This window comes from Aspergillus terreus, genomic scaffold, assembly GCF_000149615.1.
Source record: "Aspergillus terreus NIH2624 scaffold_2 genomic scaffold, whole genome shotgun sequence".
NCBI lineage: Eukaryota > Fungi > Ascomycota > Eurotiomycetes > Eurotiales > Aspergillaceae > Aspergillus > Aspergillus terreus.
In genome coordinates, this window is record NT_165925.1 from 1,257,955 (window position 1) to 1,276,464 (window position 18,510).

At 52.0% G+C, this 18,510-nt stretch overlaps 6 protein-coding genes across 6 annotated transcripts; 3 read left to right on the forward strand and 3 right to left on the reverse strand.

The window, feature by feature from the left end:
• Positions 1–80: 80 nt before the first annotated feature.
• ATEG_01442 (MFS transporter) lies at positions 81–1,936 on the reverse strand (the record flags this gene model as incomplete). The annotated part of the gene is made up of 5 exons (XM_001208807.1): positions 81–404; positions 471–632; positions 775–809; positions 861–1,616; positions 1,744–1,936. 5 exons carry the CDS (start codon positions 1,934–1,936, stop codon positions 81–83), a joined length of 1,470 nt encoding a protein of 489 aa, XP_001208807.1.
• A 453-nt stretch (positions 1,937–2,389) lies between these two features.
• Positions 2,390–4,685, reverse strand: ATEG_01443 (putative bifunctional fatty acid transporter/acyl-CoA synthetase (FAT1); the record flags this gene model as incomplete). The annotated part of the gene is made up of 7 exons (XM_001208808.1): positions 2,390–2,398; positions 2,428–2,446; positions 2,548–2,715; positions 2,769–2,912; positions 2,974–4,120; positions 4,183–4,338; positions 4,400–4,685. 7 exons carry the CDS (start codon positions 4,683–4,685, stop codon positions 2,390–2,392), a joined length of 1,929 nt encoding a protein of 642 aa, XP_001208808.1.
• A 1,383-nt stretch (positions 4,686–6,068) lies between these two features.
• ATEG_01444 (putative peroxisomal 3-ketoacyl-coA thiolase (Kat1)) lies at positions 6,069–7,630 on the forward strand (the record flags this gene model as incomplete). The annotated part of the gene is made up of 6 exons (XM_001208809.1): positions 6,069–6,173; positions 6,234–6,329; positions 6,390–7,238; positions 7,300–7,364; positions 7,426–7,537; positions 7,592–7,630. 6 exons carry the CDS (start codon positions 6,069–6,071, stop codon positions 7,628–7,630), a joined length of 1,266 nt encoding a protein of 421 aa, XP_001208809.1.
• A 2,790-nt stretch (positions 7,631–10,420) lies between these two features.
• ATEG_01445 (Nur1/Mug154 family protein) lies at positions 10,421–11,829 on the forward strand (the record flags this gene model as incomplete). Its single annotated transcript, XM_001208810.1, has 2 exons — positions 10,421–10,678; positions 10,738–11,829. 2 exons carry the CDS (start codon positions 10,421–10,423, stop codon positions 11,827–11,829), a joined length of 1,350 nt encoding a protein of 449 aa, XP_001208810.1.
• Positions 11,830–12,752: 923 nt separating this feature from the next.
• Positions 12,753–15,512, forward strand: ATEG_01446 (putative NTP binding protein; the record flags this gene model as incomplete). Its single annotated transcript, XM_001208811.1, has 1 exon — positions 12,753–15,512. The coding sequence occupies one exon, from the start codon at positions 12,753–12,755 to the stop codon at positions 15,510–15,512; it is 2,760 nt and encodes a 919-aa protein (XP_001208811.1).
• A 923-nt stretch (positions 15,513–16,435) lies between these two features.
• ATEG_01447 (methylenetetrahydrofolate reductase (NAD(P)H) MET13) lies at positions 16,436–18,356 on the reverse strand (the record flags this gene model as incomplete). Its single annotated transcript, XM_001208812.1, has 2 exons — positions 16,436–16,599; positions 16,661–18,356. 2 exons carry the CDS (start codon positions 18,354–18,356, stop codon positions 16,436–16,438), a joined length of 1,860 nt encoding a protein of 619 aa, XP_001208812.1.
• Positions 18,357–18,510: the final 154 nt, after the last annotated feature.

Sequence of the window (18,510 nt, forward strand, 5' to 3'; positions counted from 1 at the left end):
GAATGTGAATTGAACGATAAGAATAAGCCTTGTACACAACCAACGTTTTCTTCATCACACCATGCGGTCTATTGATGGCTCTATTCCTCCCGTCCTTCTTTTTCTTGTAGAAAACGCGCCTGCTCGCGTCGACTCTTGTCTAGATCTAGCCAAATAGCCAAAACACCAAAGCTAACAATGCTGAGCACAAAAAGGAAATAGAACGGAGTAGAGCTATTCCGCGACGGCGTGGCATCAATGATTGCACTCGAGATCAACGGTCCGATGAATGACGATGTCTTTCCAATAATGCTGAACAGACTGAAGAACAAAAAGTCATGCCCGCGGGGGGCGACCTCCGAGATCATGATCTGCGAGTAACTGTACCATGGGCAGACGAACAGACCGTAGAACACCTGATAAAGCTATTGAACGCCGCTGTTAGCCATCGGCGTCCATACAATCAGGAATGTTGACTACGGCAGACTTACCCAGAACTCCCAGGCATTGTGGAATCCAAATTTCTGGGTCCATATCCCAATCATGCCCCAGCCATCAAGCAAGACGATACCGACAGCGATGGCATTGAACATGGTTTTTGTGTCAAGGTTGAATCGTTTCTGGACGAACCAGAATCCGTAAATCCCAGCAGCCTATGTATGGTTGTTAGCGGAGCAGCGTCCCGGAGCGTCTCGTGTCTCTTGCCTGGGCTGCTATCCCGACGATCAGAAGGTACGTCAATTGCAGGGTATTATATGACACGACGCTGTTTTGCAGCGTCGCGATCACGGTCACCGTCGTGTTCAACGAGTCCCCCAACAGGAAATAACCTAAGGATCAGTTAGGGCCAAGTACATGTCTAGATTAATCTTCAGACTCACCGATTAAATATAATAAGCTCTGCTTCAGTTTCCAAACTTGTCGGAGTGCGTAGTAGAGTTGAGATATGCCCGCAGCAATGATATTCTTGCCTTTCTGATCCTGTCCCGGCCGTCTCTTTTCGAGGATGAACCATGGTAAGGAGACCAGCAGCCAGACGCCAGTTGCAAAGGCTATAAGCACACTCAAACCCCAATTGTTGTTGTCTTGGCTGGCATTGACATTCACAGCAAACATGACCCCGACAATGATAGCAAGGATGACAATTTCCGCAAGAGACTGCACGTAGAAAGCGACATTCGCCAGTTTCGAGCGCTCCATCATGTCCGCTTGATCATACTCCTCGCGCGATATGTCCCCGGCGTTGTAAGCATCCGCCTTCGCTTGTAGGGTGGCTGTATTGCGCGCCAGACAGGGAAATGCTGCGAGCCAAAAGGTCAAGGTCGTCTGATAGGCGATCAACCCGACAATGTACAGCCCGACGCCGACATGCCATTTATCTGGTGTATGGACGCCGAGCCAGCCAAAGCCGATTCCATACGCGACGAGGGACAAGGTAATCAGGATATTGGGACGCCACGTCCCAAAATCGGCGAAGCTTCCTATGACGAGAAAGACGGCAACTTGAGCCGCAAAGGAGATGCCGTTACAGAGTAGAACGATGCTCTCGACTGATCGACTCCTCCCGACAAAGACTAACGTGCCTCCGCTCCCGGCAGCTTGGCTGAGTAGGTTTTGAAAGGCAGTAGGGCCGAAATCTGCGTCGATTGTTAGTGACGCGCTGCTTCAACCCCAACACTGAGACGAGAACCGACTGAATAAAGATAGTCCATTATTCCCAATGTAATAACTAGCTGCCTGTTTAGAATTCGCCTGTAGATTAACGATTATTCACCCACGCGTAATAGGCCCATATCTCCCATTTGGTGGTGCGGTATTTCTCATCGAATTGATCCGGCGCAATGCGCAGTTCAAGGTCTTCCTCGGTCTTGTCATTCAGGATATCGCGATCCTGACGCGCTGGGGAAGCAGAGTTCTGGTTCTCCGACATTGGGGCCGATGCAGATTTTCCGTCCATGCTGACCCTGTTCGCAGTCGAGAGTTGTGTTGCGATTGCTCAAATTGCGGAGGATGAGAAACGGCCGCCCCTCGGGTCATATAGGCCAGGGAGAAAATCTCGACTCTGCGACGTGGTACGCGAGATTAGCATCCATTACTCGGTTAATGTTAGAGCGGAGGGGAAACTGCAAAGGATCGTAACCACTGGCTGGAATGCGGTTTCCAACAACCAGCTAAGACATCTGCGAGAAAGCTAAGCCTGCCGATCCGCGTCCTAGTCTACTTTGCCCTTAGCGCCGAGGGGTCCCAAGACTTTTTCATTTCATGCCATCGATTTTTATCAATTAACGAGAAATAGTGAGTGTTGTTTTGTATGCGATTTATTTCCCGAATTAGGGTTATGTCATGACAACTGGGTGTTGCGTTGAGCCAGCCCGTCGTTCGAACTATATACTCCGCAGTCCTGAGTTGTTTACTGGTGCTGCGAATGTGTTATTGATTAGAACAAACCTCGTTAACAATGTAGTGTCTGCCATAATATTTACTGTACAACCTGTCGAGTCCACCACGGTATATATCTAAGGTATCTATCTATATCGCAAAAATGAAAAGGTATCGCCAGCGCCTTACAGCTTGGCAGTACCAGCTTCGATTGACGACCAGCTCTGTTCGCCGAGCTTCTCATACTTCGTGTCATTGAGCCAGTACAGCTTGTCCCCATTCCAATCGACCCGTGGATCCCAGCCCTTCTTGGTCAACTCGCCCTTAGCTTGCTTAAAAGTAACTCCCGTAGCCACCCTAATATGAGGGTTAGAATACATTTGTACTGCCACAGGAAAGGAGTAACTTACTTCTCGGTCAACCGAACAAGTCGGGGGACAGCATAGGTGGGAACTCCCTTCTTCCTCAACTCGCGGTAAAGCTTAGCCATGAATTCACCCTCGGCAGAGGGGTCCTCGAGAGTGATGCCAGCGGCACCAGCTTGGCCATCATACCTGCATACAATGTCAGTATCATTGCCGACCTGACCCATCAAAATTCGATGGAATTCCATACCCGTTCAATTTCACACCGTACACTACGGCATCATGGACCGCCGGGAGTGAGCAGATGTGGTCCCGAACCTCACCCGCACTGACGTTCTCACCCTTCCAGCGGAAAGTGTCTCCAACGCGGTCTTGGAACTTGATCCAGCCATCTGCGTCCTGGACGACAAGGTCTCCGGTGCGCTGGAAAAGATCGCCTTTCTGGAAGACATTGCGCAAAAGCTTCCCTTCGGTGGCTTCGTTGTTTCCGACGTATTCGACCAAGAAGTCACGGTTGCGAACACGTCCAATCGCCTCGCCTTCTTCGCCAATCTTGGCTTTGACGCAGAAGCCGGTGACGGGATCGCGGTAAGGCATCTCCGTTTCGGGATCATACTTCACAATGAGATTATCATCCTCGAGGAATCGCCGGATCGGCCCGCCGAAGCCAATCTTTCCGGCACCCCATGATCCCACGCCGTGGTTGTCGAACTTGGCGACGCCCTCGGTGGACCGGTAGAACTCTCGAATCTCAGGGACACCAAATCTCTCCCGGAATTTGTCCCAGATCTCCGCACGCAAACCGTTGCCGGTAGCCACAAGGCACTGGTGGTCCTTGTCGTACCGGGAGGGAGGTGTCGCCAGAAGGTATCTGCAAAGTTCACCAATGTAGAGAACGCGAGTGGCCTTCGACTCGTGCACATCTTTCCAGAAGTTTGAAGCCGAGAACTTACGGCGCAGACACAAAGTGCCTGCAGAGCCGACAGACGCGCAGAGACCAATGAAGAAGGCGGTGCCGTGGAAAAGCGGAAGGGCACAATAGGTGCGCAGGGGCAAGTATTTCGAGGGATTGTTGACATCCGATTGCAGCGGAGTGGAAGTGATGATAGTCAGCATGTTCCGTACTCCACATGCTTTGGGCTTTCCCGTAGTTCCAGACGTATAGATAAGGGCCGCCAGGTCACCGGGACCTCGCTTGGCAGCCGACAATCCAGAGGGAGAGTACTGCTGAAGCTCTGCGACAGTGATCAGCTCTACCGGACCCGTCGATACGCCGTCAAAAGACGACAGGTTGAAAGCCACATGGGGAATATCGGAGCAGACAAATTCCGACAGGTCGGGAGTAGAGATGATCATAGTAGCCTTCGAGACTCCAAGGCAATGGAGAAAGGTATCGTCTGTCGAGCACTGTGTTAGAAACGTTGAAGAGCGTGATGAATGTAAGTGACAAACGGCGTACCTCGTAGACTCGTGTTGATCAGAGCAGAAACAGCACCCAGCTTCGACAGGGCGTATACCGTTACAACCATTTCCGGAGAATTCGTGGTAAAGACGCCAATAGTATCACCCGACTTCACACCTCTCGACTGCAGAAAGGCAGCAAATCGGTCAACAACTGCATACGGATGTGTTAATCGCCGAAGAAGCAGGTCTGGGGGCGCCCAGGTGACACTCACGGTCTTTCAATTGACTATAGGTCCATGTCTTCTTCTCAAACCATAAGGCGTCCCGTGCGCCATGGCCTTCCTTGTCAACTACCCGCTCGAGCAATTTGTAGATGGTAACGGATTCTCGCAGCTTTGCAACCCGCTCGGCCACGCGAGCGGCTGTCGCCCGTTCATTGCGGAGGGTCGATAGATCTGTCGAGATGGAATATTTGGCGTTCAAGTACGCGCCGGCCGCCGCCGTGAGGGCGGACGCCATTGCGACGGACGGCGCACTAAGTTCGGACAGGAACTCCATCTGGACTGCGTGAGGTGTCGGCTGAGGGATATGAGATACGGCCAAGTAGGTAGATATGACGGATTGTGCCTGGGCTTGTATGCGGCAATTGCGTTGGGGAATTTAACCAACCCCAACAATCGATGCTGGTAGTGAAAATATGCCCCGCCGTGGTCGGAGTTGAAAGATAGAAAGTTACGGGGACAGATACAACCTGGATAAGGGGAGCAGATATAGCCCTCTATAACCGTGGGAGACGTCTGACCGAGTCGGAGTGTGGGAACGGGACCTGGCACAGTCGGAAATGCCGTCCATCACTAGAGCGGTAGCTGGGGAAGCTTCAGCGATCTGCCTGAATGGGGGCGGCGGCAGTAATATGACGGGGATACTCCGACGCGGCCAATTTCCCCACGGGCCATCCATCCGGCTGTCTCCCCACGTTTTGCCTCTGGTCCTGTCAGAATTCAGGACTCGATGTATTATTAGTATTATGAGTATACCTTACCTAGGTAGGTACTCCGTATTATTGTCCATGTTTTTGTACCAGTGTACCAGTGTATCGCTTATCAACCACCATGGACGGTGAAACTGGTTTATGCACTCAACCCCACAAGGGGCAAGATCAGTGCCATCGGACGCACGGTGTTTCTCCCTATATACATACTCCGTAGTCGGATAGCTGCCCTTTGTAGCTATTGTCCATTGATGCCCCGCAGAGACTCACAACACAATACATAGATATATTGTAGATGTATACGCTGGCTCTTTTACCCATTATCGGAGTTTATACATTTACTCCGTACAGTATGGGTCAGAGGCAAACATGCATATTAGTAATCCCCACCTGCGGACCCAACCTTACCCCTTATGGATTTAACCAGTTAGTCGTAATTACGTATTGGCTGGTACAGTCGCTGTGGTTAGGGCTTCCAGTCCCGCTGTTGTCCACCAATGATGGCATCAATCCCCCCTGGAAGTTAAGCTTTCCCACCGGCGCTAAAAGGCAACCCGACAGCCGAGGCCATGTGTGAGTCTCGTATGTTACACCTTTATTACCATCTGGCGGCAAATTCCTTCGGCTTCTTCTGCGCTGCGTCCTGCCGGCCTCCGTCTTCGCTCACCAGTGGCACCCGATCGCTGCTCTTGTTATTGGTTGCCATTCTTCGGCTCGGCCTTCAGCCCGTCTGTGGACTCTCGGCGGGTAAGCCCTGTATCTCGATTCTCCAAAAGAACCGCGGTTGTTTTCGCTGCCTGTGCTTCCCCCAGGATCTTCTTATATTATCACAGTTCCGTGGGGAAAGCTCCTGGAATTTTTTTTGTTTGTTTATTAACTTCTTATATTCCATTTTCAGTGAGAACAGTTCTTGTCGGATCGAACTCCTGTATCCTTATATTTCTGGAAAGATGTCTTCTCCTCAGCAACGGTTGTCCTCCATTGCGAACCAGCTCTCGGGCCCCGGTTCTGCCGCTGCGAAGCAACAGATTCTGTCCAAGAACCCCGACGACATCGTAAGTATCTTTGCGCATGATGCCATGAAATTGGCTTCAGACGCTAACGCGTGCCAATAGGTCATCACTCTTGCCGTCCGCACACCTCTCACCAAGGCCCGGAAGGGTGGCCTGAAGGATACTCCGCTGGATGACCTCCTCGTTTCTCTGTTGACGGTATGAGTCTCGCTCAGTTTCCAACAGATCTCTCCCGTCTCTAACATGTAACGCCACTAGAGCATCCGTGAGCGCTCCAACCTTGACCCCAACCTCGTGGAGGATGTCTGCGTCGGAAACGTCCTTGCCCCCGGTGCCGCCTATATTGCTCGCTCCGCTGTGTTGGCCGCTGGCTTCCCCGTGACTGCCGCCGCCTCGATCGCCAATCGTTTCTGCTCCTCTGGCTTGTTGGCCATCCAGAACATTGCCAACCAGATTACCGCCGGTTCGATTGATGTGGGTATTGCGGTGGGAGCCGAGAGCATGAGCACCAACGCCGATGGTGGTGCTCCGGAGATGTCTCCCAGCGTCCTGGCCCACCCCATTGCCTCCCAGAACATGCAGCCCATGGGCCAGACCTCGGAGAATGTTGCTGGCCAGTTCAGCATCTCCCGTGAGATGCACGACCAGTTTGCTGCGAAGAGCTACCAGAAGGCCGAGCGTGCCCAGAAGGCCGGCTGGTTCGACGATGAGATCGTCCCCGTCAAGACTCAGATTAAGGATCCCAAGACCGGCGAAGTGAAGGACATTGTGGTCTCCCGTGACGATGGTATCCGTTACGGCACCACTGCTGAGTCTCTTGGCAAGATTCGCGCTGCTTTCCCTCAGTGGAAGCCCAGCGCTACCACTGGCGGAAACGCCAGTCAGATCACTGATGGTGCCGCTGGTGTCATCCTCATGAAGCGCTCTCGCGCTGAGGCGTTGGGTCAGCCCATTCTGGCCAAGTTCTGCGGTGCTACCGTTATTGGTCTTGAGCCCAGAATCATGGGTATTGGTCCCTCCATCGCCATCCCCAAGATCCTCTCCAAGTTCAACCTGACCAAGGATGACATTGATATTTTCGAGATCAACGAGGCCTTTGCCTCTATGGTGAGTTCAAGCCATACTGGTTAATTTTGTGATGACCTTAATACTTACCATTGGTGACTAGGGCACCTACTGTGTGCAGAAGCTGGGCCTGGATGAGTCCAAGGTGAACCCTCGTGGTGGAGCTATGTAAGTGACGATCAATTGTCGTTCTGAAACTTGTCGAAGCAATGTTGACTAACGGGGTTAGTGCCTTCGGTCATCCCTTGGGCTGCACGGGAGCCCGCCAGGTTGTGACTGCGCTTTCCGAGCTCCGTCGGCAGAACAAGCGCGTGGCTGTCACCTCCATGTGTGTTGGAACTGTAAGTTCTTATGTCTTGTTTTTGTGTATGATCGGAATAGGCTGACTTTCGCAGGGCATGGGTATGGCCGGTCTCTTTGTTTCGGAGCACTAATGCGATCATTCGGGGAGGAGACGATGAGAACCTTGTACATAGCCTAGTTGTTGATGAATATTCACATGACAATATAGAATTTGATCTGATAGCGAGTGTCTGGGCTTTGACTTGAGTGTGAGTAAAGTAGAAGGTGCCCATGGAAGAACCCAAGAAAGGTTGTATTCACCTATACTACTGGGTTGGGGAGGCTACACGCCGGGCAAGTCACGTGGTTTGTCTCCCGTTATCGCCCCAGCCAATAGTCCAGCGGAGGCTCCTGCAGGCACCGGCCGCCCGCATGACCGCCCTGCGACTTGCCCAGCGTCTTCTCCTCACCATCGTCATCCTCATCGCTGTACCTGATTTCCTCCCGTTAGTCCATCGTCTCTCGCCTTATAAAGCCGTTCTTTTCCCCTTGGGCCTCTATTCTCCTCCGATATTCTCTTCCACCGACGAGTGTCATCTTCTCAGGACCTTCGACGACCATGAAGTTCTTATCAACGGCGGCTTGCCTCGTTTGCCTGGCTCCCATCGCCGCCACCGCTCGATCCATCGACTTCTTTTCCCAGGCCCCCATTCACACCGATGCCGAACCGGTGAAAGGAGACAACCCTCTCGAGTATTGTAACGATCCGAAGACAGATATCCTACAGATCAAGTCGGTGGATCTGTCGCCGAACCCACCACTTCCGTATGTTCTAATCGGACCTGCCTTGTGTCCCGCTCCCCAACTGACAACGTCATAGTGGTCAAACTCTCAATATCAAGGCGTCAGGCACCCTCCGTGAGACAGTCGACAAGGGAGCTGTTGTTCTCTTGGAGGTCAAATATGGCCTGATCACTCTTCTCAAGCAAGAGGCCGACCTCTGCGACCAGATCACGAACGTCGATCTCGAGTGCCCGTTGGAGAAAGGTGACATGGTTCTGGAGAAGCAGGTTGATCTTCCGGCTCATATTCCTCCGGTATGTTAATCTACTTCTTTTGCCTTCCTCGTGTCGCTCGGAAGCTAATATACCATTTTTTTCGCAGGGCAAATATTCCGTCCATGCGGACGTCTTGTCGAAGGATAAGAAGCGGATCACTTGTCTCGACGCTCACAACATCGAGTTCAAACGGACCTTCTGAATGGTTACATCGGTATAAGATGTAGCAAGGATTTGATGGGGGTAATCATCAGCTCCCGGTCAAACGACTCGAGAACTTCGTCACCGACCTCACGATTCCTTGATGCCGCTCCTTCATGTGCTATGTCCTACGTTGCTTTTCCAGCGAGATTTCTGTCGTTTCCTCCCGCCTCTAATTCGCCAGTGTCTGGGACTCAGATCGCATATTGTCATGATCGTGGTCTTCCTGTTATGGTCTGCTATATTTCACAGGGCGTTTAGGGCATCTGTTTGAAATTTCCAGCAGTCGCTTTTTGAAGTTTGCCCTCGTATATGCTTTGTTTTGATATCTGTTGGGAACGGCCTTAGAGCCTATAATTCCATCATTCCATGAGTAGCGACCGATCCGAGCTCCGCATACAAACGTAGCTCTCTGTTCATATATAGATATATATTTCTATTGTGACGTAGGACCCATACAGTTAACGCGCTACAAGCCATAAATGTCTCCGACTGGACAACAAATCTCTAAGTACAAGGTAATTAACTCTTCGACTGATTGGGTATCTTCCCGTCTCGCTGGATTCGTCTAATAACCCCGACGGTATTTAACGCAACAGCAAAGAGACGTTCAAAAATGCACAATACCGCCTCAAGAAAATCAAATCTCGACACCAGGTCGCAAATGTGGGGACCCGCACCCCTTCCTGCTTCTACTCTCCAAACAACCGTCGTACACGCTTGAGCACGCTATCCTTCTCAGGATCGTATGGGTGGTCTTTGCTGGGGATCTCAAGCACGGCAGGGAAGGCGTCGGCGAAGGAGTCAACGCTATGACGGATGCGCTCAGCGATCTAGTCCACTTGTAAGTACAATACCAAACAAGGAAGGGCTTCGAGAGGCTATACATGTTGGTTTATCAGGAGAACGGCGATATCCTTTCTTTCCTGCGTGAAGTTCTCGAACGCTTTCTCGATCGTGGAGGTCTCGGTCTTCGAGTCGACCACGAGGAAATTCCGCTGGGGATCCGGTCCGTCCGTCACATGCTATCAAATCGCATTAAATCTGGATCGCACGATGTGTTGTTGCAGCGGGATGGCGTTTCGGCTATCGAGGGGACTTACACCAATGCCTGCGAGGAGGAGACCGGTCACAGAGCTGTGGGTGCCATGTCAGTAACTCAGACCATTGTAGTCCCGTCTGATAGCACGAACTCTTCGTCTCCGATAACAGCAAGGAACTGTCGGTCCTGGTAGATGATTGCCACGGTCAGAACTTGCCACGGACGCCATTCAACCAACTCCTATGTGGGATGGACTTACCTTGTATGATACGGCCGTAGCCGCCATGATGAAAGGATGGTAGGAAAAACGCTGCAAAGGACGTTTCTCGACGGAGAAAACAGTGCAATACTGAGGTCGCAGAAGTAATAATCTGTTCCCCGGAGAGCGTGTTCGTCGCCGATAACTTGGCCGGTCGTCGTCATAGGAAGCCCCGTGATTATCTAAGCGGGGTTCCCCGATTACCCACTCACTCCACTAGTCGTGGTGTTTACATGCGGAAGAAAATCTTCCTTTGATCCAAGCTGCCTTTGACAAAAGGTGTGTCCCCATGTGTACGGTCATTTTGCACATCTCCAATGAAACTGACTGTTATTGATCTCTCTACAGTCTCTTGCTTCTTGAAAGCCCCACAGCGCCCATCATGCCCCGGCTGGTACGCCGCCGTCCGTTGGCGGAGCGCATCAAATCCTACCTAAACCCGTTGGACTTCCTGCTGTGGCTTTCAGAAGAAATCGACGCGAATGACTGGGACCAGTTCGAGAAGGATTGGTCGCTGACCCTTGGTGTAATCCTCAATCTGGTCTTCTTGATTGCTAGAGCAAACAGTCGACCCACGGGCAGTCGCGCGGTTGACGACGTCTTCGGCGATGACGGAGGTGCGCCGTGGCTAAGCTGGCTTGTATGTCATCCTGAATTCCGCACAGTTGGCGTTTTATACTGATGGCTCTTTTGCTATAGGCTTCTTTCGTTGTCCACCTTCTGGTCTGCTTCGCTGCATTCAACACGTTCTATACCTTCTATCGCAAACGCCATTACCGCATGTTCGAGGCCCCGATTGAACAGACTCCAGCAACACCCTCTGCGCGCCGTGTTCGTGTTGATTCGACACCAATGACCGCGTCACCATTGCGATATTTCGCCGAGACGATCTCCGGCTCAGCGCAGTCAAGAGCACACCCCGATGCGGAACGCGATGTTTGGGAGCTCGCAGTGTGGGATCCTCTGCCGATATGCCTCCGGCTATTCTGTTTGTTTAGTCCTGGACATGTTCTGGTATACTGGCTCTTTCTCCCTACGCAGATGTCTGACCCACGACCAAGTGTCACCATTGTCACCACCATTTTCTTGACTACCCTGCTTTCCGTGCAGATGACGTTCCTTTCTTCGTCCTTCACACAAAAGGGGAAGGACTCTACATTAGTCCACAAGGAAGCTTTGAAGGAATATGACGTCAAATTTGTACATCCTCGCACACAGCCTCTAATGAGAGATGTTGGCACTCAGTTTACTGATGAGGATGCTGCTCGATCGGGCGCCGATGCGAAGTACAACAAAGTGGACACTTATACCCCCACAATTGTCTTTAAGCGGGAATTCAGAACGAGTCCCAACCCTAACTACGTGAGCCATGTTGACCCTGAGGGCATATCACCCCGGCGTCAGTCATATACGTCGACTCCAACTATCTCTCACAACCGTGGGCTACAAACTCCAAGTCATCTGAGGGATACATCTCCCGTTGTCCGCAACCCGATTTCATCAATCAGACAGCCGCAATTTCGCCCAACATCAACCGCGTCCACGGGCGACGGAGGCAGCCTGGGCGTTTACTCCCATGCGAACTCTCCGTTACGAAAATCTACGTCGGCGAATTTCGAACGCCGCCTGCAAAACAATGGCGACTTCTTCTACAAGGAGCGAGGCACAGGCTCTGTACGGCGTCCATCAAGTCCGTTAAAGAGAAGCAATGTCCCTAGCACCGCCAGTCCTCTGTCCTCAACACCGAGACGGGGTCACCTGGACAATCGGCGGGAGACTGGTTACTTCTGACCATTTAGGAATCGAGGAGGGCGTGCACCCCTTGATCTAGCAGAGCATGATCGGAAACCTAGATCTGCATTGCGTGGTGTGATTCGGCACGGTTCTCGGATGTCATTGTATAATTCAGATGCATAATTCTGTGAACATACCACTTCAGCATTGGGCCATGGCGTTGGGGATCTCGAGGGAAGATTGTTATGTTCTAGCGCACGCGAGACTGTTTCGTCTTTGTTCTTTTTTGGTACATTATTCGAATTATCATCAGATACGGAATGTAGGCTGGGAGCAACCTATGCCCAGCCACTCGGTGAATTCTTGTCGTCCACGTCCAAGAAACGTCACTGATCAGATTAGCTACCTCGAGATTCGTGTTCGATTTCCACTGATTGCCGCAGATAAACCTTCAGTATCAAAGTCGTCACTGCATCGTGACTTCCCTATCCCTAGTGTTGATCTTGCCAGCGCTGAAGAGGGAACTCACCAGTGGCCCAGTCTCGTGCTATAGCTTCCATACCGGACAACGTCAACTGGGGGCTGGCATTCCTGGTGAGGGTGACCCCATTCGTTGATGGCCACATTCCTCGGAGTGGTAGCGGACACAACCACATACCAACAAACCATATTGGGAGTATTATTATTATTCACGGCAGCATCCCTTGCCCACTGTGCAATAGCCACAGTGCCGGCATCCACTTGATCTCTTTTTCGTGGTCATTGGTCTCATCTCCTATGAACTACCCGTCTTCATCACGCGGCACGACGCCCCGGCTGGCGTTCCCAACCACACGGTAACATCAACTTCACCAGTATATTGGCCTTTGATTAGAAGGAATGGGCCTCATCACCAACCGAGTCTGATCTTCGTCCCGCAAGAGTCGAGAAACGCCACTGGCTTGTTGCGTATGGTCGCAAACGGGGTATAATCAATCAATATGGAGGAGTATCTAAATTTACCACACGGCCACCTGCTGAACCTCCAGCCACGACCTCGGAATCCACGACGAGCGAGAGCTCCCCACGACGAGGTAACGCGAAGCAGTTTCCCCAGTCAAGAACCGGAAAACGTGGTGGTCGACGAGGAAGATCACATCGACAGTCCAGCGAGCAAAGAGCCCGACACTGCACCCGCAACCCCAGCTCTCCGAAGAAAGAAAGCCACCAAGCTTCCTATGCCCAAATCCTTAACGGGAAAGGCTAAGGACTGGCAGACCGACAACCCAGCGGAGTCTGAAGAGCAGGAGCTAAAGGACTACTCGCCTGCCCCGCTCAAGGACTCTTCTCCTGAGGCATCGAGGCCTGGAGCAACTCCACCAACCGACAAAGATCGTGAGCAGTATTGGCGCAAGGTTCGAGAGATGTTCGACAAGGATGGGAAGGACAGACCCAAAGGTCATTACCAGGAGGCCTACCGAAAGATTCTTTCGCTGGCAAACTCGTCGAAACAAGAGATTGCCAAACAAAAGCTCAAGTACGCTGGGGGTTACGGTCACCCTCTCAAGTCGTCGCCTCCACGGAGTGGAGTAGCCTGTAAGACGAAAATCCCCAGCCCTAAATCCGCCAGTCATTTGAGTTCCGCGGCGATCACGCGTAACCCGCTGGGCTGCCATCCACCAGGCCAGGTGAAGCCAAGGTTGAATCGAGATAGGAGTTTAAGCTTGGATACACGTGAACATGCGGCCGCGAAGGCTTCCGACAAGACCGACACGACAACGGAGTCGTCCATTCGATCGTACCCTTCTATATCTCCTGTATCGGGTCCAAGTAGCTCGATCACGGAATGGGAAGATCGATTTGTTGTCAACATGCCCTCAGCCAAAGAACCGAATCCGCCAACAATGGACGGCGAACAGATCGCTGAATTTCAGAAAAGCATCGAGAAGGTCCACAGCGAGGGTGGTGCAATGCTGGACCCAGACACACTTCCAAGTCCTCGCACAAGGTCTCCCGAAGACAATGCCGACCAACATGAAAAGACCCTGAAGAGTTTTGATGGCCAAGATTCGCGGTCCGCTCCACCAGAAGAGATATCAGACCCTGTACCCGGAGAGATACCCGACCATCGCCGTTATTATTCCCCCGATGAAGTAGGGAAGCAGCGATTCAGCACAATCTGGGAAGAATCCCCGGGAAGGGCAAAACGACCGGACCCTGACTTCAACCCGGACGGTTCTTTTTTAGGGTGCAAGGAAATAAAGGGGCCCAAAGACAAGAATCCAGACGAAATCCTGCTTTTCTCGACATTTGCCTCCCCCACAGACGAGCGCCCGCGACTAATAGACGTATCACGAGCCCCGAAGGAATGGAAGAAGGCGGCGACTGGTCAAACCCAGCCGGCCGCAGAACAGAAGGGCACGGCGCTTCACGAAGAATGGAAACCGATTTCTCAGAATTTGAAGAGTGCCCTCTGCTCGAAGCCGTCACCCAAGACGCTATGCCAGGAGGCCAAGTGCCAGCAACCGGAGCGAACAGCAGTCCCATCCAAACCGCAAGAGAAGGAGAACGCAAATTCTACAGGCCTCACCAGAGGCCGCCACGTGCAGAAGAAGAACAAGCGCTCGGACGATGTATTCATTATCACACCCACTATCACACGCACTTTGGTGAACATGGAAGACACGAATGGTACCATGCGGAAGAGATCTGGAACCACAGAGGGCATGTCTGCAGCCGCCAGATCCACCGGCTGCCGCAACGACATCGCCATCGACCCAAGACCAAAGCCCCCAGCCGGCTCCATTGCCTCTGGTCTGCGACGAGCGACACAAAACTCATGGGAAAGATCAAACGCGTCTTCAGTGCCTTTCCGTCCGAGCGACCTCCCCGTTGGGAAAGTCGACACCGACCGCACGGGCGTGGAACGAGCACGCGCCATCCGTGGGTTCATCCGTATGCCCGGGATGGTCAAGTCGTCCACAGAAAACTTCGACACACGCACACACGATAATCACGAGCAAACCTCCCAGGTCTTCCCTCCGATGTCTGCCCATGGCGAAACACTGCCTGTAAGGAGCGTTTCAGATTCTCCACGATCTGGGTCTCCTGCTAAACCGGACACGCGACCTGAGTATAGCAGCAGTATGCGGTCGGCTCGCATTGTCGAAGTCGCAGAGTTGGATGGGTTTCAGTTAGGTGAGCCTAGGGAAAGCCGTAAGGAAAGCGGCACAGTGGGTGCTAGGTTCGAGGGCAGGCAGTCTCCAGCGCAAAATGTCACTATCAACGCGGTGTCTACTGTCCGACGAAGGAGCATTGCAGCGCCAAGTGAGCCCCAACAAGTGCTGAACCCTTTGACCTGGAGTCTCATAATGGACATACTGGCCCTGTCAGCAGCTCAGGCACATGGCATCTACAATCAACTGGTCGGTAATCGGAAGTCGCGGATGGACCTAGCCAAAGCCAGCTTGAACTGCATTTTGGGCATGCTGGGGCATTGCTTGTACGTGTTCAAGGAAATCTTGACGGCATTCGCTACCTACAACGCGACAGGCAAGTGGCCTCGTAATGAAGACAAGGATCTCCTTAGCTCACTGACCGAATTCGGTCAAGCCATTCTCTATCTCGTTGCTTTGGGCTTCCTGATGATGATGGTCGGACGAGCAGCCGGATACGTTGTTCTCATTGGAAGCTGGATCGTGTGGTTTACGAAGCCCTTTGGGTGGATCTTGGGGTCTCTGGCCAGAGCTGTGTTGACGTGACTGTCGGGGTACTACGATGATTGATAGCGGGTGTGTTAATATATCATTCCTTTGGGATTCTGGCCTTGGTTGTCCATTTGTTTGTGGCGGGCGTGTTTAGCGATGTCTATTCTTGTTCTATTGTTACTCCATTCTTAGCCAGAATACAGAATATATCTTCCCTTCGAGGCATTCAAGCTCAAAGGACTCTGGACTTTTCGCAACGTGGCGGTCTTGCTAGTACTGGGGTTCTCAAGAATCTATCCCTCTAGACCGATAATGTAGATGAATCTATGTCCGAACTTTTTCCTTTCTAGTTATCAAAGATAATGAATGCTAGATCCCTTCACTGCAATGCAATGCAACTAGCCCCAACTCGGCCGACACAAGATTCATATAGAATAAAAAGAAAAGAAACAAAGAAATGATGTGCATGGACGGTTGAGTTGCAAATATCCAATGTAGCATACCGTCAAGAGACTCCGTATCCCGTGTTGAAGAGGATCGATCACTTTTGTATTCTCATAATCCCAACTCCGTCATCATCCGTAGTGTTGAATTATCATAAATAGGGTCATCACTGGTTGTATAAACATGACCAGGACTTTTTTTTTTTCAATCCTCCGAAGGGAGGTTGTAAGAAAATGTATTAGAATGTTGAATTGGCCGTTCTTCTCGTCGAAAGAGGTGAAAAAACGAAGAAAAATAAAGTAACGGGGTATATGGTTGGAATGTCATGTTGAAATTAAGAAACGCTGAGAGAAGAAGTCGTTGAGAGGTCTTCAGTTCGTGTCGCCGTAAAACATTTCAGGTCCTGGGGAGTTTAGCAGCCCCAGGCAGGTATCGTTGAGATAAATAGATGTTGAATTAGTAAGGTCGTTTCGTTGAAGAAAAGTTGGAAATGCAAGGGAATGGAAAGACGATCAGGGCTCGCCTGATCGAGCTTAGTTTCTCACGGAGGCCTCTAGGGCGGCTCCGTTAGTGGCCTCGTTGAGAGTGCCGTTTTCCTGAGGCTTGGGTTCGGGAGCTATTTCGGTGTCGATGTCCTTGACGTCCAGGCCGTCGAACAATTCGAAGAGGTTGAACGAATTGTGGAAGTCGTTGTTGACTGTTCATAGGTTAGGAGCGGGTTCAATCAAAAGGAAGATTGAGCATGGAAGGAGACTCACCGATATTGACCAGGTACCAGTTGTCCATGACATCCTGGATTAACTTCCTACTGGGGCTGCCGGCCTCGTGGCACTTGGCCCAGTCTTCTCCCAGACGGTAGGCTTCATCCTTCCAGGCCAAGAAACTGATGGTTTCGACGATGGTAGGCTGTACAACCTCGCGTCCCGCGAAGATACCCCAGGTCAACGCATTGGGGCTATCACGAGTGTTGGTCCGCAGTTCACCGGTCTTGGAGACAGCGTGGTACGTGAGGTCCTCGTTCTTCTCGATGCGGGCGATCAGCTCGTCAAGCAGGTAAGGGGGCACGAGAAGCTCGAGGTACGCCTTCTGATAGACGAAGCCGTTCTTCGGGCCCCAACCGTAGACGGGGTGGGAGGAACGAGCGCCGTTGACAGCAGGCTGGGAGTTAATGGTGAAGAGACCTCGCTTGTTGAGTTCGATCAGCTTGTCCTTAATTGCGTTGGCTTCACCACTGATGGGAGTGTCACTCCAAGGCAGCCGAGCCAACTCGCCCTGCATGAACTTGACGAAGATATGGGCGAGATCGCGAATCGACTTGGGCTCTCCCCACAGCTTGATGTTCTGTTCGTTCGTGCCCTTCAGGCCGATGCCATAAGAGTCGAGCTCGCCAAATGCAGGAGATCGCGAGTCGGTCCAGCGACCGTTGGGGAACTCGTCCCATGTTTGGGTGCGGGCAATGTAGGAAGAGTTGCGGTTTCTCCAGAAGATCGGACGGACATCTTCGCCTCTACGGTTGAGTCCAAGCGACGGACGCCAGGGCAGAGGCTTTTGGAGCGGAGTCTCCTCGGACGGCGTGAGGTTCAATTCCTCCAGAACAAGCTGGGTTGATTGAGCGAGGTTCATGGTGTAGAAATGCAGATGGTTAATGCCCGCAGCGAGTAACCTCCGACACATATCCGCAATCAATCCCTTTCCGATCTCCTTGACAGCCGCGTCGTCGTTCTTGACCGGTTCCAGCGCCTCGAGCCACTCGGGCGGAATTCGAATCTTGGTCCAGTTCGCTCGTCGCATGAAGGCAGCATACGTCTGAATTGGCATGATACCGGGAATGATAGGGACATTGATACCCTTGGCACGACACTTCTTAACCCAGTTGATGAAGTTATCCGTGTCGTAGAACATCTGGGTGACGATGAACGAGCTTCCAGCATCCACTTTCTCCTTCAGGTGATCGATCAAGAGATCGACGTCCGGATTATCGTCGGCGCCCTCGGGGTAGCCTCCCACACCGATATCGAAATGGTTTCCATACTTATCCCGAATGTACTTGACCAGATCCTTGGCATAGCGGAACCCACCGTCGGTGGCTTCCCACTTCTCCTTCTCACGGGGAGGGTCACCGCGAAGAGCGAGAATGTTGGTACAGCCAGCCTTGTATGCCGACTGAAGCGCAGCATCTACCTTTTCCAACGGCATGTCCGTACAAGTCAGATGCATACAGGTCTCCAAGCCATACACCGACTGGGCAACATTGACCATTTCACAAGTCAGGTCCGATAGCCGGCCACCGGCACCCCACGTGATATCAATGAAAGAGGGTCCCAACGCGTGCATGCGGTCCATTCTGTCGTAGAGATTCTGCACACCCTGAGCAGTCTTGGGAGGGAAAAACTCGAATGAGATGCCGGGCCTCCCGGCCGCCTCATTCTGGGCGAGCTTCTCTGAAATATGCATTGTTGGGTGAGATTACGCTGCGAGAAGAGTCAAGGGTCAGTATTGTGATCCAAGGGGACGCGACGAAGAAATGGGGGGCCATATGAGTAGTTTGAAGTTTCACGGGATGAAGATACCTCAGAATCCTTCAGAAATATAGTCTGTCTGGAAGAGA